We start from the raw sequence: 27979 nt of genomic DNA, 5'->3' as shown, positions 1-27979 counted from the left end.
TCTCTGCAAGTGTGACATTAATGGAGCTTGGATCGTGAGAACAGAGGCAGATTTTCTTACCGTGCAGGAGGATCACAAACACCAACAGGGTCTTCATCTTTCTGTAAAAACAGCAAATAGCTAAAACTTTTCCTTCAGTCGTCTTCTGCCTGAGGAAATCAGCAGTAGATCCACAGACATAATCCACCTGCTCCTCACCTTAAACGAACACACCTTCAATTTTTTCATTCAGGAAGAGGAAACACTTGTTCAGAGAGAGGACGGGACTGTTCACGCACCTCTAGCCAGTAAAGACGACGACAAGAGAAACAAAGCAAATAAAGAGAAAAGAAACGTGAGTCAGGACCAGTTTAAATTTTAATCATCACGTCAGACTAAAGTGAAATATTATCTTTGTTTCCTCGTATACTTCCACATATGATAAATGTGAATACAGAACATAATAATAATCATAATAATAATAAATTATGTTTTATTACTGTCTACCAGCAGCAGCTTCACAGCCCACCAGGGGGCCCACACACTGTTATTTGCAGACTACATGAAAGGCTGGTGGTGAAATGTGAGTCTATTCAGTGACAGACAGAAGCTGAGCAGGTAACACTTTCTAATGAAAACATAACAACCAATGCTGGTTATTTATATAATATGGCTAATTCAACTTTGTACTGCTGATAAAACCAAGAGGACAGGTTTAAAATACTTCCCCCAACAGCAGCCGTCACTATAAAGGTAACTGTGGTTAGTATCTGCAAGAAAATACAGATGCTAGCAACAGTTAACTTTATAATAATAATAGCTAACTTCAATTCAGCAATAAACAATATTATTATTATCATTAGAAAAGAACAGGAGTGATGTACTGGTAACACAGTGTAAGAGTAACAGTATTTAGAATATTAGTAGTTATTAATTATATTTTAGTCAAGGTCAAGTATTACCCTTCCACCTCTAACAGTGATGATATATTAGTTTAGGATTAACAAATATTGTAGTTTGTATTCTTTCTTTGCATGTTAGAGTTTTAAATAACAATATTTATTCAGTTGTCTGTGGAAAGGCAAAGAGGGAACTGCACATCTCGTTCAGTAACTCTAAAAGAAAACGTTTCCTCTGTGTTGCTGTGAAAATCACTCATTCAGTTCAGCAGCTCAGCTCACTCTGCAGAAGCAGCGTGCCGAGCTGATGATGTTAAGAGGGAAGTAGTGAAGGTGATGATGTCGCTCTGCTGTCAGTCATCATCCCGACAACATGAAGACTGCATCTGCTCCTCTGTGAGTCACTGAAATCCTTCACTGATCTTTTTCATCGATTCATTGATAGCAGCTCTAATAAACACTCTTGGATGCTCTCACTGTCTGACTGCTTGTTTTAGGTGAGAGGATCAGTTCACTCTTCTTCTCTTGTATTACAGGTTTCATCTGAGAGCAGTCTGTGATTGGAGCCAGGAAGAGATATTATTGGCTTATAATGAATATCACAAGTTTATTTTATTTTAGAGCTTCCAGACCTTCTGCAGTTTATTCTGGAGTAATGCATTAGTAAAGTCCACCATGTAATCTGGACTGTCATAATAAATTGAGGCCTCATGCCCAGTTAGTGACTGTAACATGAAGTCAGATGACCTCTTTTCATCAAACACGCAGGGTCAGGAAACCACAGCTGCTGGCTGCATGTGCCACAGATTCTTCTGCCTGTTTTGTCGTCTTCACTTCCTCTATTAGAAGCACATTTTCCACAGTGAGTCAAACCAAAGAAATGGAGACTGTTTTTGGTAAAATCAGGTTTCTTTTTGCATGTTTGGTTATTTTTCTGGTGTTGAGTTCTAAAGAGCAGCAGAGTGCAATTTAGCCCTAAACTTGTAAATAAAAACCACTTTAAGAGATTTTGATGCATGCTCAATCATTCAGGTAAGTCTCCAAAAGTTGATTCTGTTCATCTGGACGTAGCGTTTTCAGTCAGAGAAACGTTTCATCATCCAGGTGACTTCTTCAGTCTCAGCTGACTGCAGGTTTCAACCTTATAAACAGTACATTTGCATAATGACTGAAACCAGCCCACTGAAGGAACAATGGGCCGGGAGGTCAGCTCCTTAATCTTAATTATGCACATTCTCATGACCATTGATCAACAACCACTGATCAATGGTCATGAGTACCATTCACAGAGAGTTGGGGAATGGCAACAACATTAACATCTTTCCACCAGGGTAGGTGCACAGTTTTGCTAAAGCAGAAAGACTATCATGAGAATATTTTGTCCCTGCTCAGTGACGAAAATGCTTATGAGCCCCTGATCTCATACCACAGGCTATACCAAGGGGAACCTACACCAACTCTGTATGGTTTACTGAAGATACATAAACAACCTGACCTCAACCTCAGCAACAGGACCGCTCTCAGCATCGACCAAGTGTGTTTGCTTTTGGAGCTGTGCCTTCATTCCACCTATTTCACAAACAAGGGTCAGTTCTACAGGCAGGAACATGGGTGTGCCATGGGTTCCCCAGTTTCACCCATCGTGGCCAATTTGTACATGGAAGAAGTGGAAAAGAGGGCTTTGCCATCCTACCCTGGAACACCACCAAGCCATTGGTTCAGGTATGTGGATGACACCTGGGTGAAAATCCAATCTCAGGGCGTACCACAATTCACGGATCACATTAACTCGGTGGACCGACACATCAAATTCACCAGGGAGGATATGAAAAGTGGCAGGTTAGCCTTCTTAGACTGTGAGATTTCCATCAGTAATGGGGGACATCTAAAAGCTGACGTGTTCCATAAACCTACACATACGGATCAGTATTAAGGTTTGATTCTCATCATCCACTGGAGCACAAACTGGGTGTCATCAGGACGCTACAACATAGAGCGAACACCATCCCCACTGACACAGCAGCCAGGGAGGCAGAAGAACATCAAGAAGGCCCTGAGTAAATGTGGTTATCCCAGCTGGACTTTTGTCAAAGCTGGGAAGACGCCTAAAGAAAGCTCCAGCCGATCCAGGAGAGAAGGACAACTGCTGCCCAAGCGAAAACCTGCAGTGATCCCACATGTGTCAGGAGTATCAGAGCAGTTGAGACGCATTTTTTCTAAACACCGGGTCTCTGTGGCTCTAAAGAGCTCCTCAATACACTACTTGTACTTCAGCTTGGCCTCTTTGATGACCAGAGTCACTGTGCCCCTTTGTAAGCCTGTAAGTCCCCAAATTTGAGACAACAGACTGGGACCAAAAAAAGTAGCTGCATATATCATTCATTGGCTCCCAAACTGTCCAGTTATGGACTGAAACAGTGAGGGTTACCGTGAACATGACTCATGCAGTTTATCAGGGAAGCGGCTCAGCCTCGCTCTGCAGAAGCAGTGTCACAAGCTGATGGTCTTAACAGGGAAGTGGTGAAGCTGAAGGTGTCACTCTGCTGTCAGTCGTCATTCCGACAACATGAAGACTTCAGGTGTGTCTCTGCTCCTCGGTGAGTCAAACACTGAAAAACCTTTCATGCTTACTTTCAGTCATGTATTCATTTATCACCGCTTCATCACACAATAAAGTGGGAAAACACACTTTCAGCAGGAGGAAGCTTTTGCTGAGGGTGGATCTGCTTAAAGTTTGTTTCATTTAGGAGAGAGGAAGAGTTCGCTCTTTTTCTGTTGCCTGTTTTCTAGTAGGGCTAAAGTAATTTAATTAAAAGTCATTGAAAATAGACAGTGATGCAGCTCACACTTTAACTCAGAGGCATCTAATGAAATAAATTCTTTCACACAAGCATGAAGCAGGCAAGTGTGCTTACATCATGACTTTGTCTCATCAACAGATGTGGATACAAATGAGTTCTAAGCAGGAAAACCTTTTTTGTGATCCATCATGTAATTTGGACTCAGAGTTAGAGCTTCATGTTAAGTTCACTGTCTGTAACATGATGACTTAAGGAGAAGTCGGGCAACCTCGTTTCTTCGAACATCGACGTTCATTCAGGAAACCACAGCTGCTAGTTGCACTCACCACACGTTTGTCTTATCTGCCTATTATGTAGCCTTCACTTCCTTTAATAAGAGCAAATTTTCCACTATAAACACAGAGTCTAACAAAAGACTGGAGACTGTTTTGGTCATTTCCCTCAGAGTTTGTATGTTTTGTTGTTTTTCTGGTGATGAGCTTCAAACAGCAGCAGATTGAGACTCAAATAGAACCTAATAAAATCAGTGAAGCTGTTCATTGCTCATGTCATCCATCAGGGAGTTTCTTTAATATCATTACATTGTTTGCTTTTAGTAAATGTGGAAATTGAATATGAATTCATTTTATGTTTTTCTTTTCTTTTTTATTTCTTAATACCTAACTGCTGCACCTGTACTGCCCGTATCTCTGCAGATATACTGTATAGCCACTCAAAACTGATGTTCAGATAGAGGGTGGGAGCCGCCTGTTTTCTCTCTCCACTATAATCCCTGACAATTTTATTAGTTTGGGCGACCTTTACATGTAGGTTGTTGGGATCACAGCAGAGTTAGAACAGAGGGGACATGGTGTTTGTTAAATGTCCGAATGGCCCGGGTGGAAGAAGCTGTTAGTGAATCTGGAGATGTGGGACCTGAGGTACCAACATACAACACTGTAAAAAATGACAGATGCCACCAAAGAGTCACAGAAGGTCTTCAAAGCGCTCCCTGGACTCCAAATGACCTCAGCCGCCTCAGCAACTGCGTTTTCTAAGGACAGCGCTAGCAAACGCTCTCCGCTTGCGAGTGAAAAAGAAAAAACACCCCTTCCCTTCCTTATTCATGTTGAAGTGTACCATGTCCACCAATCAAAAAATGATATGGCAACATGAGGCGTTTGGTTGTTTAGGAAGAGGGAGAAGTTTTAGGAGTGACACCAATGAGAGAGAGAGAGCGAAAGAAAGAGAGAGAGCGAGTTTTCACATGTGAGAGATTAGTGACGTTTAGTGTGTTTGGAGGCTGTAGTTAGTGTGTTATGCAGTTATTGGGTTTTTGTGAGTTATACTAGTGAATGTCACAGGTGCTCCTGCTGTCAGACCTTGTGGTGTTCTCCTCTGTTTTATAGTGGACAGGACCTATTCTTTGGGAGTTGCATGAATACTTTGTGTGCCTTCTTATTTGATGCAACACACCTGATTGTTCTGTAAATAGTTTGAAATGATTGTGCAAAAAATCTGAGGCCTTTGCTGCATTTTGGGGTAAATAGCAACATTTTACTTTGTTGTTTGCATCATTTGTAAAAATGTATAATTTCTATTTGCATTTCAAGTTATGAAAGGTATTGATTAAACATGTTTATGTTTTAACTGTTTTCCACTCAGAGTATACAAGAGGTTGAAGATACTATTACATATGGAGTGAACTCCACACCAGGTGTAGGCTTGCATGACTAAGAAACAATTTGAGGCAATTTTGTGGAGTTTGAGGTTGGACTCGGCTGCACATGTGTGCTTAAGCCGATCGATGGCTGCAGCCTCTGTGGGAACTGAAATCAGCCCGTCATCGATGCAGAAGTGTCTCTCGACAAAGTGTCTTGTGTCTGCTCCAAAGTTCGTCTCGCCTTCCCAGGTGGCACCCGGGCGTGGTCTTCCTGCACTTTGTCACATGAGTAGAAGTAATCAACAACTTTTTATTCATTTTTATTCTTATGAGCACGAGAGAGAGGGGGGGGGGGCAGGTACACAGTCACTAAAGATGAATAGCACAGCATTTAGTTGAATAGACGTTAAAAGAGAAGGTGTTTCAACAGCTGTTGTCTGCACCCTTGACACAGGAGAACAGAAGACTTCACCACCAGGACCTCCCCACCAACTGGGTGTCACCAACTTTCTCACAACACCTAACTGTGACCTACACAGATAACCAGTGTGCAGCTTTGAAATATAACATCCAGAGTCTATGTGACAAATGGCTAAACAAGTGCCATCACAGCAGGGAGAAGGGTGAACATGGTAACATAGAAGATGCTCTCCCAGGCCTATTACTGCCTTCTGGTCATAATGTCCACTCTCTTTCAGTGACCTCTGACCTTTAATATCCTCTGACCTTCAGTGACCTCTGACCTCCTGTTTCAGGTGTGTGTGTGCTGCTGCTGTCTGCACTGACTGTTTGTGCAGGTGAGTAGATGAAGTGCACCATGGTCCAGGACAAACACTGAGTGTAAACACTGATAGAAACTGTCCGTCTGTCCTCCAGTCTCTCTGAGCGTCAGTCCAAACCTTCAGCAGTTCTTCACAGCAGCCTCAGTGTCTCTGACATGTGACGGTCAGCTGGGCTCTGATGGATGGACGGTGAAGAGGGACACAGGAAGTGGGACTGAGTCATGTGGAGCAGGTGGGCGGAGCTTCGGGAGGTTCAATGGTTCATCCTGTTTGTTTAATGAGTTCGAGCCAGTCAGTGGAGTTTACTGGTGTGAAGGTGAAGCTGGAGAGAAGAGTGAAGAAGTCAACATCACTGTATCAGGTAATGAAGTCATTCATTTCATCATCAGACTAACAGCACACTGTTATACCACCTCTACATCACTCTGTGGGTCTTTTCTTCAGATAAACATGTGATCCTGGAGATCCCTGCACTTCCTGTGAGGACAGGAAGTCATGTCACTCTACGCTGTAAGAAGAAAACTGGTGGCACAGCTGCAGCTTATTTCTACTGTAATGGACGTCTTGTTAGACCTAAATCAGAGAAACTCATCACCATTAACGTGCAGCAGTCTGATGAAGGTCTCTACTGGTGTGCTCCTGATGAGTTTGGATCATCTCCTCAGAGCTTTCTGAGGGTCAGAGGTCAGAACACTGACATCACTTCCTGTTTAAAGCCAATCTGCTGAGCTGATGATAAACTGACTGAACCAGCTTCCTCATCTCTCCTGCAGGTCCTTCAACCACAGCCTTGTTTACAACAACAAAAGAAGCAACAACAACCATAACGTCACTCACAAACACTCATATCTCCTCTTCTTCTACCCTTCTTTCTCCTCCCCCTTCTCCCTCTCCCCCCTCCTCCCTCATATTCCCAATTGTAGCTGCTATAGGTTCCCTGGTGCTATTGGTTCTGGTTCTGTTTGTACTTCATCTTCTGTGGAAGAAGCGCACAGGTATAGCATCTGTCTCAAATTTTCATCCAAAGTCATCATCTTGGACACATCAAGACAGCCTCCATCAGCGTTTCTATTTTTAGAACACTTAGAAAGTAGATTCAGACTAAAACTCCACAGACACAAATACTAGTATTCTTTCAGATCACTTCATCTTTGCAGGGAGATACCAGTCAGCTCCAGTAAATGATGTCACCTATGCTGAGGTCACCAGTAGAGCCTGGACCAATAAGACTCCAGCCAGCGAACCTGAAGTACTTTACTCCAGTCTGAGGACAAACACTGCAGGTACACATTCACCTGTGTTCTAGCGAGGGACATCAATGAGAGATAAACCCAAAAGTAGTTTTCATCGGGCTTGTAAAATGTGGTCAGTGAAACAATGAGAATCTTCTTCTCACATTTATCAAACTAGTGTTTTGAAAGTGGGACCTGAATGCAGGTGCAGTTCACTCTTCAGGTTCCTGTTTCCTCAGTAAAACCTGTCACTGGTTTCATAATTAAAGCTGTACTGTGGTTTCGTTGGTCAGTTCAGTGTTTATAACATGAGGCAGTCAGCAGAGAGAGACGTGGCACTGAGACAGGAAATCCTGCAGCTTAAACAGATATGATCGGTGTTTGATGGGAGTCAATTCAGGTTTGTGTGTATGACACAGTGTAACAGGAGCAGTCGGCCTGAACTGAAGATTAAAAATAATCTGAGCGGATTTGGTTTGTTTTTAATCCAGATGTATCTTTTCAAAAATAAATCGGAGAAGCACACGTTGGACAGTTTAATAAAAATACTCTACAAACCAGCAAACCAGCAAAATTAGGAAAATAACAACCAGTACAAGGTGAGAATGTACTGCTCGCGTTCTGACTCTAATCTGAGGAGCAAAAACACATTTTAAGACATTATTTAAAGACAGGCAGCGAGTGGGCTGAACTAACAAGGGCAGGGTGATGCTTCCACAGTTTAGGCTACAGCTGAAAAAGCCCAGTCAGCTCTCACTTTGAGTCACGTTTTTGGGACTAGCAGGAGAAGCTAGTTCAGTGACCACATTATTTCTTTTATTGCCATGTAAATCTGAGGGTTATACACAGTAGTAGCAGTAATCAGATGTAAAAGCACATAAATAGTGAAGTCACCTGAGTCAGTAGTTCATATTTCCCGGAGTCGAGCGTTCATTCACCCACATCAAAACAGGTGCTGCTGGTGTGGTTAACTGCTGAGAGAAGCTCTCTGTGACGGAGCTTCTTTGTTGAGATCAGTGGGAAATGATCAAAGGTAAAACACATAAACCATGAAGTGTTTTATGTGTTTAAGATCAGTCTAGCAGCTATTTGAATGTTGTGGACTCTGTAGAGGTAAACAGTGTCTGAGAGTAGAGAGAGTGCATGTCAGCAGATACCGGTGCTGAGATGCAGGACTGAACAAAGGAAGATGTAAAGTTACCACACAGCAAAGGATGTTCTTAACTTTGTTTCTTGTCTTCATCTCTTTGTGTGACTAGTGTTTAAAGTGAAACAAAATGAGTTCTTTTTCAGAGAGAGATTCATGAAGCCCCTCACAACGTCTTCATAAGAATTAAGATTTCTCTGCAGGATTATTATTAAATGAAAACAATATATATTTGAATTCAGTTCAGCAGGCAAACAGGGTTGATGGGAAATCCAAGTTCAGTGAGTTGTAAATAAATCCCGGATATTCAGTCACTCATTGGCATGTTCTTGTCTTGATGATGTCATCCCAAAAACACACATGACCAATGCTGACATCATCACTCAGACCCCTGAGGACACAGGTAGGGAGGCTGCACCTATATGACTCATGTCCCAGTGTTATTACATGCTGAACTATCGGGGCGACTGTGGTTCAGTGGATTGGGAAGCTCCTCTATAAGTGGAAGGTCGCCGGTTTGATCCCTCCTGCTCTCTCTCTGTCCTGGTGGTTGTGTCCTATGGCAAGACACTTCCCCTACCGCCTACTGGTGATGGCCAGAGGGGCCGATGGTGCGATATGGCAGCCTCGCTTCTGTCAGTCTGCCCCCGGGCAGCTGTGGCTACAACTGTAGCTGCCTCCACCAGTGTGTGAGAGTGACTGTGGAACTGTACTTTGGGTGCCTAGAAAAGTGTTATATAAATGCAATCCATCATTAACTTTTTTCTCTTTAAGCTTCAGTTTAAAAATTAGGTTTAAAGTTTCGTATATTTGTTACATACATATACATTTTAATTAGGTTTTAAAGTTGGTAGGACAATAAATGCCTCACCCTTCTAGTGACCTGCACCATGACTGCACACTCAACTGTCCCATTTTTACAGAAGCTAAAGGAACCACAGACACCACAGAAGAAGTGTAAACAGGAAGCTGAGGACAGACCTGCAGACTTCCTGTGGACAGTCTCACTCTGTCAGTCACCGTGGGAACATTTACAGGCAGTCATCAGCTTCCTCCTTTCTTCATTCACTCCCATTCATTCACACAGTGATGTCATTGTGGGAGCAAGTTCCTCCTGAGGAACCAGGATTGACGGGGAACTAAAGAAATCAACCTGCTGCTGGTTTGAGTCTGTGCAGCTTGAACTCTGACAAAGGTCTACTGCGAGGTGAAGAGTCGTCACTTTCAGGAGCTGCTTCCATCATTTCAAACTGATCAAAACTCTGAACTTATGAACACTCATGTTTGACACAGAGTGTCCTGTGATGGTCCTCAGTCTTTGAGCTAGTTTTTGTGTTTGTTATGGACTATGTGTTTATTTGTTCTCTTGTTTCAATGACCTTTGTTCTGGTTCTATATTGGTGTCTCTTGAGCTCAGGTTCCCTTATTTGTCAGAGTCGTCATTATTTATATTACTTATTCTCTATTTCTTGTTGTTCATGTTTATTTCCTTCGTGTCCAGTCTGTGCCAGCCTCTTCTCTGTGTTTTGTTATTCTTTCAGTCTCTCCGGTCATGTACCTGCGTTTGTCTGTTTTCTCTGTGTTCTGTCTCATTGTGTTTGTAATCCCATCCCTGTGTTTAGGTCCTCAGTCTCCCTCGTGCCTGTTTTGCTGTGTTCTTCTGTGAGTATCTTTTAACATTAATAACGCTGCCTCTTTTAGCCGACCCCTTTGTTTCCAAGTCCTGCATTTGGGTCTTGCCTCTGCCTGCCACACAGCTGTTCATGACAGGCACAGAAAACGATTTTGAGCCTAGAAGTAATAAATGCATGAACTTGTTTTTCAGCATCACTCTGAGACAGGATATTTCTAATTTTAGAGATGTTGCTCAGATGGAAGAAAGCAGTCCTACATATTTGTTTAATATGTGCATTAAAGGACATGTCCTGGTTAAAAATGACTGGTTTCATCTCAAAGCTGGCCAGTTGGACAGGAAACAAAACAAGATGTTATTTACATATGAGCATCACACTTTACCTGAAATACACAAAGAATCTTTCTAATAATAGAAAACAGTTTCAAACCTGCAGGATTAAAGTGATGAAAGTTTGTGATTTAAATTTGTCTCATAAACGTCCAAAACCTGCTGAAGGTTCAGTTCAGTTAGTATCTGTAACATGACGACTGAACATGAAGGCAGACGACCTGTTTTCATCAAACAGGAAACCACAGCGGCTGTGTTTAGCATCGCTCCTGCTGATTGGGTCTGTTATGTAGACGATGTTTCCTCTATTAAGAACAAATTTTCCACTGTGTGGACAGAGTCGATAATCGTCCTGTGTCTCTCAGAGTTTCATTGTTTGGTTTTTAGTCTAAATGTTGCCATCAGTCACTGTCAGTTTGGGCACCGAACCTTAAACACGCATGTCAACAATAAATCTACATTAGTAATGCATAAACAGCAAACCAGCAGGATCTCTCTGTGCACTGTGAACACTGACTGAGGCTCATGTGATGCAGTGGGTTGTCTTCTAAATGTGTCTTCTTGTCTGCATGCTGAAGTATTCTTAGGCAAGATACTGAACCCCAAATTTCTTCTGACGCCTCCATCCAAACGTGAGTGTTTGATAAAGGTGCTTAGAAAGCAGTGTGTGAATAGCTGAGTCTTGAGTGCTCAGCTGGATTAGAGCAGTAGCAGCAGTTCGTTTACACAAACAACCAGTTTACATGTATAAATGATGATCAGTGAACTGCCATCACTCGTGGTTGAAGCGTTTCTTATGTAGAGCTGGAAAATAAACCACAAGCTTGAACACTATTTTTACTGACCTTTATCTGTGTAGCCTTCCTGTATTGAGCTTGGCAAGGACTAAAATAATTTCCCAGCATTATTTTTCTAACTAATTGTTTTTTTGCTTTAGTTACACTCCAAATAACAGCTGACATGGCATTTCAGACTTTTGCTGTAATCAAATTTGTAAACTTGTATTTAAGTTGGTAGATAATGTGTGCATAATGCACTGAACTAGATTCCTTTGTGATAGTAAAGTATTAATTGTTACTGATGTTCAATCTTGGTCCCTTTGTGCAAAAGAAAAAAAATGTATGTGCATTTTTCCACATGCATTTTGTTAATGTTGTGTCAAAGAGTTACACACTTATAATATTTGATAGAAAGCTGTGTATTTTTGTAGTTCTGTGCACAAGTTTGGATTGAACCCTCTGATTTAATCTAAAATAATACTCTGTGTTATTTTGTTAGGCCAACATGAAAGACAAATAATTATCTTCAAGAAACTTGTTGGAGAATTAAAATTGTAAGAAATGGAAATCAGATCTCTCAGCTACATCTGTGTGAGGTACTATGGGAACGTGTGATTTCAGGCTGTAGATAACAGATTTCTAAGAGGTTTCGTTAGAAGATGTAGGAGGTTACCCTGTAACTCTACAGACGTGAGGTGGGCTCGTCCAGGATTTGAACCCGGGACCTCTCGCACCCTAAGCAAGAATCATACCCCTAGACCAACGAGCCACATAAACGCTGTCACCAACTTCTTTTCTGAAAGTCACACATCAGAGCACGTAGCTGAAGCTGAATATATGAAACATTGTCTTGAAAGCTGCCAGTCAAAAGTCTGGAAACACATCGCCGTGGTTTTTCCACATTGTGGACACAAACAGTTTCAGGACATCAGCTCAGAGCAACGGTCATTTTAAAGAACTTGCCTCATTCAACCAGACAAGCACTGGTTTCTATGCTTTAGTGCTTTCTAGCTAAGATATGCTAACATTCATTCTTTGCATCAGAGAGCAACTTGGGGTGTCAATCTGCCACCTCAGGAGGTAAAGCAGATCATTTCCCAGTTGGAAAATTGATGGGATCATTTCCTGGATGCTCCAGTCTGCATATCCATGGACAAGTCATCTTTTCATTTCCAGTCAATTTTATTCATATAGCGACCAATCACAATAACAGTTACCTTTATATTGTAAGGTAGACCGTACAGAGAAAAACCAAACAATCATATGATCATCTGACCAGACCATATTTCACTGGCTTCTCTAAATGTTCAGCAAACTTTAAAAGCTCTTCATCATGCTTTTTCTTCAGCAATGGCACCATGGATGGTGACCTACATGCCATGCCTTCTTGAAACAATTGTACCTGCTGATTCCAGGTTTTTCTGTAGCACCTTGGCTCTTCAACAACTCTTCTGATCATTATTATATATGGTGAAATGATGTTCTTTCCACCTCTGCATTAAGAACCCAACAGTGCTCACTAGAACCTCCAGTAGTTTAGAACCAATACCTTCAGTATGTTTTGCAACAATACGGTTGTGAAGGTTTTGAGACGGCTCACTGGTTTACCCATCATGAGATGTTTCTTTTGTGACACTTTGGTAATGACACGGATCTTTATAGGTCATCAGTTGGGACTGAACCTGCTAATATTAATTTGTAATAACTGTCAGGATGGCTTTCAATTATTGATAAATTTCATTTGCCATGAATCATGATTTCCTATGTCTCATTGCACCTTCCTTTTGTTTTTCTCTGTTATTTCTCATTATCACACGTTAACCCCTGACCTGAACTTTCAAAGGTGAGTGATAAAACATTAATTGAATTACAATATTATCCAAAGAACAGAAGTAAATACAAAATGCAGTTTCTAAATAAACGTGTTTATTATTAAGGGGAAAAAACCCAAACCTAGATGAACATGTCAGAAAAAGCTATTGCCCCTGAATTTAATAAATAACTGCAACCAAGCATTTGTAACAACCTGCAATAAATCTTTAACAGCACTGTGGAGGATTTTCAGCCCACTCACTGTTGCAGAATTGTTGTAATTTAGCCACATTGCTGGGTTTTCAAGCATGAACCACCTTTTTAAGGTCATGTCACAGCATATAAATCAGATTCAGGTAAGAACTTTGACTTATTTGGGTGTTTTGCATAATTATCCGGCTGCAGAAACCAAGTGCGCTTCAGGTCAGATGAGAACGGATGGCCAGATAGTCTCCTAAAGAATTGTTTCTTTAAGAGGGCCGAATTCATGGTTCCATTTAGGGAGGCAAGTCTTGCAGGTCCCGAGGCAGCAAAACAGCCTCAGACTATCAGACTATCACCACCATATTTTACTGTTGGTATGAGCTTCCTTTTCTGAAATGCAGTGTGTAATGACACACACTCATCAGTCCAGGGTTTTTTTCCCCAAAAGTCTTGGAACTCTGCCATGCAGGCTGGTGTGCTCCAGTCCCTTTCTTAAAGTGTAGTCATGAGAAAGGGACTTTAATTTTAACTTGAACTAAAAGCTGATCCTAAACTAAGCACAGATCAAACTGATTGATCAGCCATCAGAGGAGTCGGATCAATGGAGCTGCTTCTGTTCCTGATGTCCCCTGTTTGATCCTGGACCGGAACTCTCCCTGCAGAGACAAGACAGTCAGACAGGGACAGACAACAAGAGACAAACTTATATTTTCATACTGACCTTTGACCTTTAATAGCACCGTGGTCTCTCTTGAAATGCTTCTTTCTTTGCTGCAGACATTACAGATGTATTCTCCACTGTCTCTCTCTGTGGGCTGTTTCAGGGTCAGACTGAGGTCTCCAGTTTTCAGCAGGTCTTCATTCATCTCCGTTCGGTCTCTGTAATCCTGGTGCTGTTTGTGAGGCTGGTCAGAGCCGTTCTTATACATGTGAACCAACACTGATGGTACAGGGTCAATGCGTTTCCACATCACTGTAGCATCTTCAGGCAGGTTTTGTGTGGTTTTGAAGGGCAGCTGGACAGACTCCGCCCCCTCCTCCACCTCCACCACACAGTCTGAGAGGACAACAAACACAACATGAGCTGTACAGACAGCAGTGACTCTAGAAAACACCTTATTAAGCTTCTTTATAGATGCTGCAGTCTGATATTTACATTTAATTATTGTTATTTTATAAACAAATACACTGTAAGAAATATTTCATAGGTATTTGCACTGACTCATCACTCTCAGCAGAACTGTTTTCTTTCTCTTGATCCCTTTCCCCTCAACTCTGCAGATGTACTTTCCAGTGTCTCTGTCTGTGGGGAGTTTCAGGGTCAGACTGAGGTCTCCAGTTTTCAGTGAGTCGTCTGTCATTTCGTTTCGCTCTCTGTAAAACTGGTCTCGTGCATCAGGCTGGTCAGAGCCGGCGTGATATTTGTGAACAGTCATCGGTGGTTCAGGTTCATAGCGCCACCACTCCACTTCAGCATCTGCAGGCAGGTTTTCTGTGGTTGTGAAGGGCAGCTGGACAGACTCCGCCCCCTCCTCCACCTCCACCTGACAGACTGAGAGGACAACAAAGACAACATGACACAGCAGCAGTTTTATTCAATGATTCCAAAGAGAACTTTAATATTCAATTTTAAGCTCAAACTATGATATTTGTCTTTGCTTGTGTTGATTTCCTAAAGATGAAATATACTACACTCATTTAATTCAGGATTAATGTATTTTATTGGTTGTTCTTCATTTCTTTTGAATTGTTGCCTTCAGTCCACTTTAGTAGGATTTGAGTGGGACTGCTCACAAAGAAAGAACGAGTCTCTAATTTTTTATGGTAGTTTAATTTTAATAAAGGGAGACAAATTATCACCTCGCCTCTGTCGGTGCGCCCCAGGGCGGCTGTGGCTACACTGTAGCTGCTGTCACCAGTGTGTGACTGTGTGTGTGAATGGGTGGATGACTGAATGTAGTGTAAAGCGCTTTGGGGTCCTTAGGGACTGAGTAAAGCGCTATATAAATACAGGCCATTTACCATTTATTAACAAAAAATCCAAAAAAGAAAGATTACATAAAAATCCTCCCTTAGTTATGCTGCAATAGGTGTAGGCTGCCGGGGAGTCCCTAGAGTGTGACCAATTAGGTCCTAGAACTGAAGAAGCTTCTCGGATGAGAGGTGAAACATCTTCAAGCAACTTAAAGAAGTCCAGATGTTTTTCCTTTCCACACTCCTTAGACTACGATGACCTGGATCACTGAGAAGCTTCACAGACAAGATCCAAACTACAACTCACATTTGATAAATGTCATCATTAATTCCACTTTTAAAAAGAACCTCTGCAACTTTGCTCTGCTTCACTTCTGTCATGGTCCGTGGTCCTGTGTCTGTGGAATGCGTGATGCTTGGGTAGCCACACCCCCGGGCTGGGCCATCACCAGCACACCTGCTCTCCATCACGGTGACTACACGGAGATCTACTTAACCCGGCGCTGACAGATGCTCCACGCCAGTCCGTTAGTCACCCCCACAGTGGTAACCAGACTTCCACGAAAAGCGTGCATTCTCTTCTGGATTGGAACTGTGTTTTACCTGCCTACTTCTGTCCAGGTTTCTACTCGGCGTCTGCTACCTGCCTGTCCTCCGGCTCAACTGGATCTCGCGGTGCTCACCTGGCCCATTCGCCATTCCCACGGACTTCCTGCCCCACGGACTGCCACACTTCCCTCCCGAGCTCCCACGGTCCCGTTCTATCGTAAGCCCCTACTCTCAGTCCAGATGTGTTTTCCCCGCTTCCCGGCTCCCTAGTAATCATCTCCCCTTTCTGTTGCAGCCTCCCACCATCCCGATCCCAGCTTCCTCGTGTCATTGTTTCCCCGGGTTTTTAGTTTCTTGCTTTGCTCCCTAGTTTCCCCAGGTCGCCTTTCGTTGGTACAATAAAGTGTTTTTTCTGTTAGCGCGGAGTCTGCGCCTGGATCCTTTCGTGCCCGCGCACCACGGCCCATGACAACTTCAGCAGCATCAGGTAATGTTCATATGTCGATTCATGGTTTTCTACAGTTTTTGATCTACTGCAGAATATTTTTATGGTTATCTGCTATAAAACGCCAGACCAGGAAAATCTCCTTCATGTTTTTCTCTGTTTTATCCTCAGTTACTTTCACACAAAGACATCAGCTGTGATGCTCACAATTGTGATGAAGTCTCACATGTATCAGTGCTGATAAATGATCAGAATTATAATATTTCTGACTGTCTGAGGCTAAATTGAATCAAATCGGGACTTCGTGAATCGGAATCAAAGGGATTATAGAAATCAGTGATGATACCCAGCCCTAGTGAGCAGCCTGGGCCTGACAGAGTGGATGTAGGTGTGGGTAATAAGGAAAGATGAAAAGAACTACTGATAACTTTTTTGTTAAGTTAAAGTCTGATCCGTCTGAAGTTCATAGCCAGCTCTGACACGGTGCCATCGATCTCTGAATGCTGTAAAAGCAGCAGTGTATCCAGGAAACACATTATACGTGATAAATGCACTGCCCGAGTGTCCCCTCTCCCCACTGCCTTTCAGCAGCATGCAACAGCAAACAGGTCGTCAGAGGAGCCGAGATGATGATTGTGTTGATTGTGGTTGTGATGATGTGTTAATACACTAATACACCTCTCTGAATGTTATAATTAGTCATTAATAACCTCTGCCTCTCTACCACAGCACGTGTGTTTATCAGCCATCGTTTTGTTGGAATGGGTCAGAAATGGCCGCCCCAGTCCTGGTTCTGACGGAGGTTTCTTCCTGTTAAAACTGAGTTTTTCCTCCCACTATCACCAAAGCACTTACCCATAGTGGGCTCATATGATTGTTGGGTTTTTCTCTGTTTTCTCTGTATTATTGAAGGAACTACCTTATAATATAAAGTGCCTTGACGCAGTTGTTGTTGTGATTTGGTGCTGTATAAATAACTGACTTAAATTCATTTCTGACCTTTGACTCGAAGCCTCACTTCTCTCTTCAGCAGGATGTTTCCCTCGCTGCTGTAGGCGGTGCAGGTGTAGACTTCGTTGTCTCTGTCTGTGGGGTATCTCAGGGTCAGACTGAGGTCTCCAGTTTTCAGCAGGTCTTCATTCATCTTCGTTCGGTCTCTGTAAAAGTGGTCTTGTTCTTCAGGCTGGTCAGAGCCGTTCTCAGACACGTGGACCTTTGTGGTCCGGATGTAAATGCAGGTCCACTCCACTTTACTGCCTTTAAGCAGGTGAAGTTTGGTTTTGCAGGGCAGCTGTACAGACTCGACCCCCTGCTCCACCTCCACCAGGGGGACTGAAAGGAGAAAAAATACCACAATGAGCTGAACACAGCATCATCAGCACTGAGAACATTTTGTTTGGATGAAGTGAAACATCTGCACTGAAAACATGTTTGACTGGCTGCAGCCTGGGATTTGTCCTGTTGCTCCACTGTGCAGACACTGTGTTATCTTTGGTGTCCTAAATCAATTATGGGAAGAAATTTATCATCTGTCTTTATCTTCACTTCCTACACCCAAACTGGAAATGTTAATAGACCATAATGGGAGCTTGCCTATATTTCCTTTGAATTTTCTCTCTACATGCAGATTAATATGAACTTTTGTTAAATAAGCTATTATTCTGGGCTATGCAGGCCCAGACAAAGCGTGCAGCATTTTAATGAGGTTGTTTTAGTGTGGAATAGAAGAAATAGAAGAAGCTCGTGTGAGTTTCCTTAAGAAAACATCTGATCCTCAAAATCCTGGTGCTTTCAGGCTGACATTGACTCAAAAACATTATCATTATAATATTTTCATTCTAAATCATTTTATAAATTTCTCTTAAACTCCTCAATTTCTCGGACTAGTGTCACATCTTCAGTTTGAGCTGATAAAAAAGTAATGGTTGAAAAACCTAACTTAATAGATCTTACTGTAGCTCACTCATCAAGTCCTGTTCACCTCAGGGACAGATTATCAGTGTGGTCACCAAGCTCTTTAATTCATGACTCACATCTTCATCTTCTGTCTACAGCACTCACCTCTGACGTAGAGCTTCACTTGTTTCTTCTTCAGGATGTTTTCCCCCCTGTAGACGGTGCAGGTGTAGGTGAGTGCGTCTCTGTTTGTCGGGTATTTCAGAGTCAGGCTGAGGTCCACAGCTATCTGCAGGTTTTTCCTCATCATTGTTCGATTTCTGTAAAACCAGTGCTGTTTTTCAAGGTGGTCAGAACCGTTTTTAAAGACGTGCACTATCCTGTTGGAGCTGTCAGTCCACTCTACAGTTACATCTTCATGTCGGTGACCTGTGGTTATAAAGGGCAGCTGAACAGACTCCACCCCCGAATCCACATCCACCTGTGAGACTGTGAAGTAAGAACAACAAATAATGATTTGTGCGCGCAGTCTGTCAAAGCCCCCATGTTTGACATGTAAAGTGTGTGAGGGGAGCAAAGAGTAATTCAATTAGTATTCTAGACAAATAGCTGCCGTTTGTCCTCAGGCTCCTCAATGAGAGAGAGGAGCCTGTTCTGCAAAATGTGCTGGAGGATTCCTTAAGAACATGAAACATGGGGATACACTGGTTTGTGTTTTATTGAAAGAAAGGAGACAATTAAAACAACCTATTAACATAACTAATAGATTAAAAAGAAGTAAAAACACTGCAAGTCAAGTCAAGTAAAACAAATCTGAGGTTTACGGATGATTCAGATTATTCACAATGCAAACACGTCACACACACAACATACCTTCCTTAAAATAGCCTCTGAAGTGAACTCCAACACCCACGATGACAGCTGCAACTACAGCCAGGACACCCAGAGCCACTGGGACACTGATGGGAACTTATAACACAATGAAAACATGAACATTACATGATGTTAACATGAAATGATTAACACTCTGTGACACTCCATGTGATTTTGAATCTCTTTGCACTGACCTCCACCTTTGACCCGCTGAACCTGCAGTTCCACTCTTGACTGACCCAGTTCTACTCCAAACTTACGGACGGTGCAGGTGTAGCTGCCGCTGTCAGACAGCTGAAGCTTTTTCAGAGTGAGACTGAGGTCTCCGGTTTCCAGAGCGTCAGGATTCATGGCTGTTCGGCCGCTGAACTGGTCATTTTGGTTCTGGAGGTCATCGCCTTCTCGTCGACGCAGGTGCACTGTGGAGGGATTGAGGTCATAGCGACTCCACACAGCTGTGGATTCTTTTTCTTCAAAAGTAGGATACTCACAGGGCAGGAGAACAAACTCCGCCCCCTCTACTACCTCCACACCTGAGGCACACTGGGAAACTGAGGACACAGACATAGACAAAGACCTTATTGATCCCACATAAAAATAGAAAAAATAAATAATAAAATGATTCTGTGCAAATGGTTGCTATGTGCAGAAAAATACAACAAGATGTTTTATGTGCACATAAAGTGCAGGCAGTGATAGTTATACACACATATTTCTAAACAGTGTTTATCCTGTTTATAATGTTACAGCCTGGCTTCTGTCGGGATGAAGGACCTGTGATAGCGCTCCATCCACAGTCTCCGTCCACAGTCTCCGTCCACTGTCTCCTTCCACAGTCTCCATCCACTGTCTCCTTCCACAGTCTCCATCCACAGTCTCCATCCACAGTCTCCATCCACTGTCTCCGTCCACTGTCTCCGTCCACAGTCTCCATCCACAGTCTCCATCCACAGTCTCCATCCACAGTCTCCATCCACTGTCTCCGTCCACTGTCTCCGTCCACAGTCTCCATCCACTGTCTCCGTCCACAGTCTCCATCCACAGTCTCCTTCCACAGTCTCCATCCACAGTCTCCATCCACAGTCTCCATCCACTGTCTCCGTCCACTGTCTCCATCCACAGTCTCCATCCACTGTCTCCGTCCACAGTCTCCATCCACTGTCTCCGTCCACAGTCTCCATCCACAGTCTCCATCCACAGTCTCCATCCACTGTCTCCGTCCACTGTCTCCATCCACAGTCTCCATCCACTGTCTCCGTCCACAGTCTCCATCCACTGTCTCCGTCCACAGTCTCCATCCACAGTCTCCATCCACAGTCTCCATCCACAGTCTCCATCCACTGTCTCCGTCCACAGTCTCCATCCACAGTCTCCGTCCACAGTCTCCATCCACAGTCTCCATCCACTGTCTCCGTCCACTGTCTCCGTCCACAGTCTCCATCCACTGTCTCCGTCCACAGTCTCCATCCACAGTCTCCTTCCACAGTCTCCATCCACAGTCTCCATCCACAGTCTCCATCCACTGTCTCCGTCCACTGTCTCCATCCACAGTCTCCATCCACTGTCTCCGTCCACAGTCTCCATCCACTGTCTCCGTCCACAGTCTCCATCCACAGTCTCCATCCACTGTCTCCGTCCACAGTCTCCATCCACTGTCTCCGTCCACAGTCTCCGTCCACAGTCTCCTTCCACAGTCTCCATCCACAGTCTCCATCCACAGTCTCCATCCACAGTCTCCTTCCACAGTCTCATGCAGGGATGAGAGATGTTGTGCATAATAGCCCACCCACCTCCTTTATGGGGTCTAGGGGACTGTCCAGGACAGAGCTGGCCCTCTTCACCAGGCTATTTAGCCGTTACCTGCCCCTCTCTCTGCTGCCGCCTCCACAGCAGAGCTCTGGATAAAAGATTGCAGACATCCTCAGTAATGTCCTGCAGACTTCAGCCTGTCAGCACAGTCGACTTTGGTCCTTGTGCCGAGTTTGAGTGTTTTCTGAGCAGTCCAGGTTATCGTTAAGGTGAACACCCAGCAGCTTGTACGTGGTGACCACCTCCATGCCCAAACTTTGGATGAGGTGTGGTTTGCTCGGGAGGTTGACCACCACCTGCTCCGTCTGATCATTTGCCTCAGATGCACATCCAAGGATGGCTGCATCAACGGATTCAGTTTATCTGCCCACCAGTGACAGATGTGGATTCTTCATGCTCAAAGACTACTTCCAAGACGTTTCTCCTGTCTATAATAATGCCGTGTGTGTGTGTGTGTGTGTGTGTGTGTGTGTGTGTGTGTGTGTGTGTGTGTGTGTGTGTGTGTGTGTGTGTTTACCTTTGCTGTTTTTATATTTTGTCTGTCATCTCTCCCCCTTGCCTGTGATATTTTACCCACTGACTGTCTTACTGTTCAGAACTCAGGCCTGGATTACAGCTGGACTTCAGCTTCAGTGTGTTTGTGTTTGAGTCCCGTCATTGTTTTAAAAGAAATGAGAGGACTACAGTTCAGTTTTTTCTCATTTACATACTTCTTATGGTAAAAGTCTGGTGCAAACATACACTTGGTCCTAGAACAAAAAACAATTCTCTCTTTTGGCTTTAACTATGCGAGAATAACCTGCGGCATTTGAGAACTTATCTTCCAGATCAACATGCACAAACCTGTCTGACTGTTTCTGTAAGCAAAACCAGTGTGTGTGTGCTTGTGTAAATATGTGTGTGTGTCATAAGTTTAAAAGAAACTTTTCTTACCGTACAGGAGGATCACAAACAAATCCAAAATCTTCATGTTGCTATACAGAGAGTAGACATCTACAAAGTTAATCTTCAACCTGAACCGACTAAGAGATTAAATAATCCTGCCAAGAAGCCAAAGGTGTTTTCTGGCTGCTCTCCATGTCACACATCACACCTGTGGATTGTTTTCATTCAGGAAGAGGAAACACTTCTTTAAAAGCAGGAGGAGGAGGAGTGTTCACAAAAGCCTCAGCCAGTAAAGAAGAAACTGTTTGAATGAAAGAAGCATTCATTAGAGTAAAAACCTAAATAACCTATTTGCACATTTAAAAACTTCCTGCTTCAAATCTGTGATTTTAATCTGTTATGCGTAACTTTAATCATGACACTTTTTCAACATGAAACACTAAAATTAAATGTTTCCAGTTTTGGATCTGTTGATTCCCACTCTCTTTTAACTATTTTCCCACCATCTAAGTGCATCTAAGCACAGCTGGGATTGATCTTTATTTTCACTTCTCTTTAAATGTAACTTTTAATCATAAATATTATAGGATAGATTTAAATTCTAGTTACAAAACTGAAGAAAACAGCAAAAACAACAACAAAAAATCTACTGCCATTCACATGTAATACCTGTACAGCCCACCAGAGGGATTGATACTCAAATCAAACACAGCAAAGGCTGATGGTGACCAGTGGGAGTTCATTCAGTAACAGAAAGGAACTGGGTAACACTTCATAATGGCCACTGTTATTTAACTGTGAATTATAGGTGTTAATTTAACTTTACCATACTGCATGATACCATCTTTATTTATAAAGCCCTTTAAAATAAAACCAGGGTTCACAAAATGCTGTACACGCCAGCAAAAAAATGTGTTTTAAGAAGAGTTTAAAACTCAGAAAGAGAAGAAGCCTGCCTAATGTGCAAGGGCAGATCGTTCCACAACTTTGGAGCTGCTACAGCCAAAGCAAATTAATGCTTACTAAGGGAGTGGGAAGGTGTATATGGCTGTTGCATCTCAGAGAGGTGGGGGCAGGCTATAAGAGATTTAAAAACAAATAGAGAACTTTAAGAAGGACGCTAAAATGTACAGGTAGTGTCATGGTCTCCGTGCCTGCCCGGCCGGCCCACAAGACTGCATGTGGTGTTTGGTTTTCTCTCTCTCTGCCTGGGCGGAGCTCACTGTGGGCTCCCGCCCTTGGCCCACACACCTGACAACAATCAGCTGATAAAGCGCTATTTGAGGCTGGAACACAGATCCTCTCATCGCTGGATGATTGTACTACAGACGTTAGTGATTCTCCCAGCTCCTGTGAACCTGTGCTTGAGTATACCTGTGATTCGTGATTTGTGAGTGACTTCCCTTTCCTCTGCTACAGACTTTCCTCCCCGGACCTCCCTGTCGTGTGAGCATGTGTGAGTTTGGGCAAGAAGACGTGAGCGAGTGTGAGAGAGCTTCCCCGTGATTCCCTGGAGTTTGGATTTCCCCTTCACTGTATATATCGTGCACTGGTGCTGTAAATAAACTGTTTTTGGAGACGTCACACCGCTCTGCTCTTGAGTTCCTACTACCAGTTTGTGACAGGAAGCCAGTAAGTGAAATTAAAATGGGGGTAATGTGCTCAGACCTTTTTGTTCCAGTTAAAAGATGTGCTTCATAACCTGCAGACGCCTAACAGATGCATCACTAACCCCACTATAAAGTGCGTTACAATAATGGAGTCTAGAAAATTCCCACATGTGGGACTAATAAAGGTACATCTTATCTCATCTCTTATCTTAGATGTAACAAAGACATGGATTACTGTCTCAAAAAGTTGCTCTGATAAGATGGGCTTTATTTTTGCCAGTTGTCTCAAATGAAAAAAAGACAGATTTTACAACAGCTCTGACCTGGCTTTCAACTTCATCATCTGCCTCCATTTAAACTCCCAGGTTAGTGGTGATTGGTTTAACAAACTGTGCCAGCAAACCAGGATCCATAGTAGTGGTCTCAGAAGTGCCACCAAAAACCATCACTTCTGTTTTCTGCTCATTAAAATGTAAAAAGTTCAAAGCCACCCAGGCCCTTATTTCATCAAGACATCTGAGCAGAGGGTCTACTGAGAAACCATTTATCTTTTAAGTGGGAAACAAATCTGGGAGTCATCGGCAAAACAGTAGAAAGAAATCCCATGTTTCCTGAAAATATACTCGGGTGGTATCAGATATAAGGAGAAAAGAAGCGGGCCTAAAACTGAACCCTGTGGAACCCCACATTGAAAAGAAGCAGCAGAGGATACAAGCTCACCAAGTTTCACAGAGAAAGTTTGGTCTGCCAATTGGGATCTGAACCACTGCAGTGCAGTACTCCTAACACCCACCACCTGCTCTAAACTGCAAATTAAAATCTTATGATCCACTGTATCAAAGGCAGCTGTTAAATCTAAAAGCACGATCACAACACAGTCATGTGATGCAGTTCCTAAAAAAATTATTAAAAACTCTTAAAAGGGCAGATTCTGTACTATGCAAAGCTTTAAAACCAGATTGAAAAACTTCCGAAATACAACATTCTTCTAAAAATGGATATTCATGGTTTGTAAACTACCTTTTCAAGAATCTTTGAGATAAAACTCAATTTGGAAATAGGTCTGTAATTTGCAGTCATTTCAGGATGTGAATTCCAGTAATACTGTAATATTTGCTGACACCTGAAGTTCATCCTTCTTCCGTTTACGTTCAGCTCTCTACACTTTCTTCTGGCTTCACAGGTGCCTTCATTCAGCCATGGTTCAGATATGGCTTTTACTTATCTAAGATTAAGGAATCCCAACAGCCACTTCATAAATGTATGGCACAGCATAGAAGAGCCACCTCCACAGGACAAGACTCAGCAGTCCATCTGCATTTAAAGGACAAAGGTCACTCTTTTGAGGATGCCAAAGTTCACAAGCACAAGTTCACAATGAACTCATCCAAAAACCTTGGCTGATTGTGACCCACACACGTTTTCACGCCATTGTCCCTCTTGGGGGGACACTCCCACAGGGCTTAAATCTGGGATTTTCCACGGTTCGACCCTAGAACTGAAGAAGCTTCTCGGATGAAACGTCTTCAAGAAACAGCTGTGAGGACAGAGCAACTCCTTGGTAAATAATGCACTTGATGGTGACTTATGAAGGTCCTTGCAGTCCAGTTGATCTTGCGCACTTCCAGGATCCCTGTGTGAGGCACAGAGTCATAGGCTTTCTTGTAGTAAATGCAGGTGGTGCAGATGTTGGTCAGTGTAGTTTTCCTTTGTGTGCCCCACTCACATATTAATCCTTATTCCTCTTTGTTGCTATGCCTAACAGGAACTTATATGAAGTACCGAGCTATTCTGGTGAGACCACTTGCTTCTTCAATTGAGCTTTTCAGGTCTATCTTTTGTGTGTGTGTGTGTGTGTGTGTGTGTGTGTGTGTGTGTGTGTGTGTGTGTGTGTGTGTCCTGTCTGGCACTGTAGCAATCAGAATTATGTCTGAAGGCCAAGACAAATGCCCAACAGATTTACTTTCCCAAGTGGGCCTTTTGCAATACTGGTCCACTTGATTGTCATAGTTTATTTGATCTTTATTAGTTATTTTTATAAGTTATTGTAATCAGGCCAGACTGGACTCGGGGACGGGAAAGAAAAACAAGAAGAAAAGTTCAGAAGAAAGTTAACAGAAGGAGAGAGAAAGAAAAAGGAAAAGAGAGAGAGAGAGAGAAAAGACAATGAAAATCTGCTTCATCACCTTTTTTTTTCTTTTTCCTTTCTCTTGATCACCTGTTGAGAAAGAAAAAAGAAAACAAGCAGAGGAAGACTAGAGCAATAGTATAAACAACATCACGATGATCTATGTGACTATAACAGTAATACTAAATATTAAACATTATTGTGCAGCACGTAAGATCGACAGCGCACAGTGTGCTTTAAGGTCTCAAACTTAGTGTCAGTAAACAGTCACAGGCCTCAGGTACTTTTTAACGTTCTTAATCGCTTTCTTAGTTTATGTGATAATTCTGGAGTCACTTCTTCACCAAGTATGTGCGATGATTTTTTAGCATTTTTTTAATGACAAGATCCTATTGATCAGGGCCCTTGTCTCGTTGTCTGCTGCCTCAGATCAGAGTCCTTCTCCTGTGTGCTCAGCTGTCTTAGAGCAGTTTGATCCCGTCTCCCTTAATAAGGACTTGACCGCGGTAGTTAGTAACCTAAGATCATCACACTGCCCCTCTGATTGTCTCCCCCGAGCTTGCTTAAAAGCACTTTTAATACTGTTGGGCCTTTTATCCTGAGATTAATTAATACGTCCCTTGCTACAGGCTGCGTCCCATCATGCTTTAAACAAGCTGTAGTTCAGCCTCTTCTTAAAAAACAAAACCTGGACCCAACTGTTCTGTCCAACTACAGGCCTATCTCAAAGCTTCCTTTTCTTTCTAAAGTCTTGGAGAAAGTGGTCTACCTACAGTTGCAGGCACACCTTGATTCTTATATGATCTCTGAAAAATTTCAATCTGGTTTTAAATCCCTACATAGCACTGAGACGGCACTTTTAAGGATTTTTAACGCTATTCTTTTAACTCTGGACTCTGGCAGCTGTCGAGAAGGGAAATTATTTTACTGCTATTAGTCTGCACAAGCAGGAAGTTATTTTAAGCAACAGTATGATCATTGCTTTAACAATGTAACAGATAGCTTTAAGAAGGCCTTAAGATGCTTATGCACACAGTTATTATGTTTAGTAGAGGTTCTTGATTAAAACATTTATTTAGTAAAAGTCATATCCATAGTTTCAGTTCGATTATTACATATACGAGAGTGGTTTCTGTCTCTCTGTCTGGTGAGGGGTCAGGAGCTAGTCGCGAGGTGAAACAGGGTGCAATTGTGGTTAGCACACAGACGCACACACACACACACTCAGTTAGAGAATCATTTATAGGTGAAAGTTTAATCATGTTTTGCTGATGTTGCAAAGAGCAGTTTGTCGCAGAACTGCTGCGAGCATCCGGCAGTGACAGGAAGCACCTGTTGTGAAGATAGGAGACAATTGTTCTTTTAAACTGTGTCAAAAGTCGTTGTGGTTTTGATTTGATCTATGTATAAAATGTGTCTGTGACGTATGAAGGGGCGTCAGTAAACAAACCCTGATGCTATAAAATATCTGTTCATGCTTTGATTAAGTCGAGGACTACTGGCTGTCTGCGTACAGAGTGTCCTCCCACGCGTGTATTCATTAAAATCATCGTTTGACTTCACCCGGCCGGATCGGTGTGGTTATTCTTCGATCACCTCTTGTACCCTTCCTCAATATTGAATCTTAACACAGCCCTGCTGCCCTTTTATTGTTGGACTTGTCAGCAGCTTTTGACACGGTCGACCATGACATCCTGTTATCACGGCTAGAATTTCATGCTGGCCTAAAAGGATCTGCCTTACAGTGGTTTCGGTCCTATCTGTCAGAAAGGTTTTTTTTTTGTGTCAGTATGGGCCCCCACAACTCCAAAATAGCCCCTCTTAAATACGGTGTACCTCAAGGCTCTATTTTGGGTCCTGCTCTGTTCGCAGTCTATTTGTTGCCATTGGGCTCCATCTTCTCGCGGTACAGCATTTCATTTCATTGTTTTGCTGATGATTTGCAGATTTATCTACCTTTAAAAGCAGGGTCAGACCATCCCCAGCTCTTATTACGCTGCCTTGATGATGTCAAACAGTGGTTGTCATTAAATGTTTTAAAGCTAAATGAAAATAAAACTGAGGTTGTCATTTTTGGCAACTTTAATCATATCGACAGCACTCTGGGCCCCTTTCCTCGTATTGTAAAACACATGTAAAAAACCTCAGTGTCTATATTGATGGTTCTTTTAAATTGAATAAGCAGGTGAGTGCAGTAGTTCAGTCCTGTTTTTTTTAGTTAAGACAGCTAGCCAAGGTAAAGCCATACCTTCCGGCTAACGTCTTTGAGCGTGTTATTCACCTTTTTCTTACTTGCAGATTGGACTACTGCAATTCATTGTATTATGGTCTAGATCAGGCCACCATCCATCATCTTCAGATGGTTCAAAATGCAGCTGCTCATAAGAACCATAAGAATGAACTACCTCCAGGACCTGAAGCTCAGTAAAGCACCCCTCCAACAGCCAAACCTATCTGTTCTCTCATTGGATTGTTAAATTTGTGATTGACATGACGTTAACCAATCAGCTGAAAGGAAGAAAAATTCGGTCAAAATTTGTACTTTGAGGTTGTGTGATCCCCTTACAGTC

The 27979-nt window shown here is 42.7% G+C and overlaps 2 protein-coding genes and 1 non-coding gene across 11 annotated transcripts in view; 1 reads left to right on the top strand and 2 right to left on the bottom strand.

Moving 5' to 3' along the window:
• The window catches only part of LOC106676740 (uncharacterized), a 32089-nt gene extending 10194 nt beyond the window's left edge, over positions 1–21895 (bottom strand). For 2 of the 6 annotated variants that reach the window (XM_076880876.1, XM_024798965.2), the window contains exon 1: positions 61–227. In XM_076880876.1, the coding sequence (XP_076736991.1) occupies positions 61–97 (37 nt within the window). In that variant the 5' untranslated portion in view covers positions 98–227. Of the gene's footprint in view, positions 1–60; positions 228–13128; positions 13897–13961; positions 14298–14462; positions 14793–17207; positions 17541–18269; positions 18594–18977; positions 19074–19171; positions 19529–21719 lie in introns of those variants that run through there. The other 4 variants (XM_076880877.1, XM_076880879.1, XM_076880878.1 and 1 more) reach the window with 4 other exon arrangements.
• On the top strand, positions 31–11744 carry LOC112430612 (uncharacterized). 4 transcript variants are annotated; one of them, XM_076880890.1, is made up of 10 exons: positions 31–334; positions 493–597; positions 1168–1274; positions 1415–3475; positions 6077–6118; positions 6198–6464; positions 6548–6787; positions 6877–7098; positions 7261–7386; positions 9406–11744. In XM_076880890.1, exons 4-10 carry the CDS (start codon positions 3445–3447, stop codon positions 9441–9443), a joined length of 966 nt encoding a protein of 321 aa, XP_076737005.1. In that variant the 5' UTR covers positions 31–334; positions 493–597; positions 1168–1274; positions 1415–3444; the 3' UTR covers positions 9444–11744. The 4 variants fall into 4 exon arrangements, with proteins under 4 accessions (XP_076737005.1, XP_076737007.1, XP_076737004.1 ...); XM_076880892.1 differs by having other exon boundaries at positions 490–597; positions 7027–7098; XM_076880889.1 differs by having other exon boundaries at positions 490–597.
• Positions 11922–11993, bottom strand: trnap-agg (transfer RNA proline (anticodon AGG)). Its single transcript has one exon. It is a non-coding gene; the product is annotated as a tRNA-Pro (tRNA).
• Positions 21896–27979: the final 6084 nt, after the last annotated feature.

This window comes from Maylandia zebra, unplaced genomic scaffold, assembly GCF_041146795.1.
Source record: "Maylandia zebra isolate NMK-2024a unplaced genomic scaffold, Mzebra_GT3a scaffold01, whole genome shotgun sequence".
Taxonomy (NCBI): domain Eukaryota; kingdom Metazoa; phylum Chordata; class Actinopteri; order Cichliformes; family Cichlidae; genus Maylandia; species Maylandia zebra.
This window is presented reverse-complemented; position numbering and strand designations above follow the sequence as displayed.

Bases quoted from the DNA above. Each gene is read 5' to 3' on its own strand.
- LOC112430612 (XM_076880890.1), top strand. From the start codon at position 3,445: ATGAAGACTTCAGGTGTGTCTCTGCTCCTCG. The intron at 6,465-6,547 runs GTAATGAAGTCA...TCTTTTCTTCAG, and splicing joins AGTCAACATCACTGTATCAG to ATAAACATGTGATCCTGGAG. The intron at 6,788-6,876 runs GTCAGAACACTG...TCTCTCCTGCAG, and splicing joins GAGCTTTCTGAGGGTCAGAG to GTCCTTCAACCACAGCCTTG.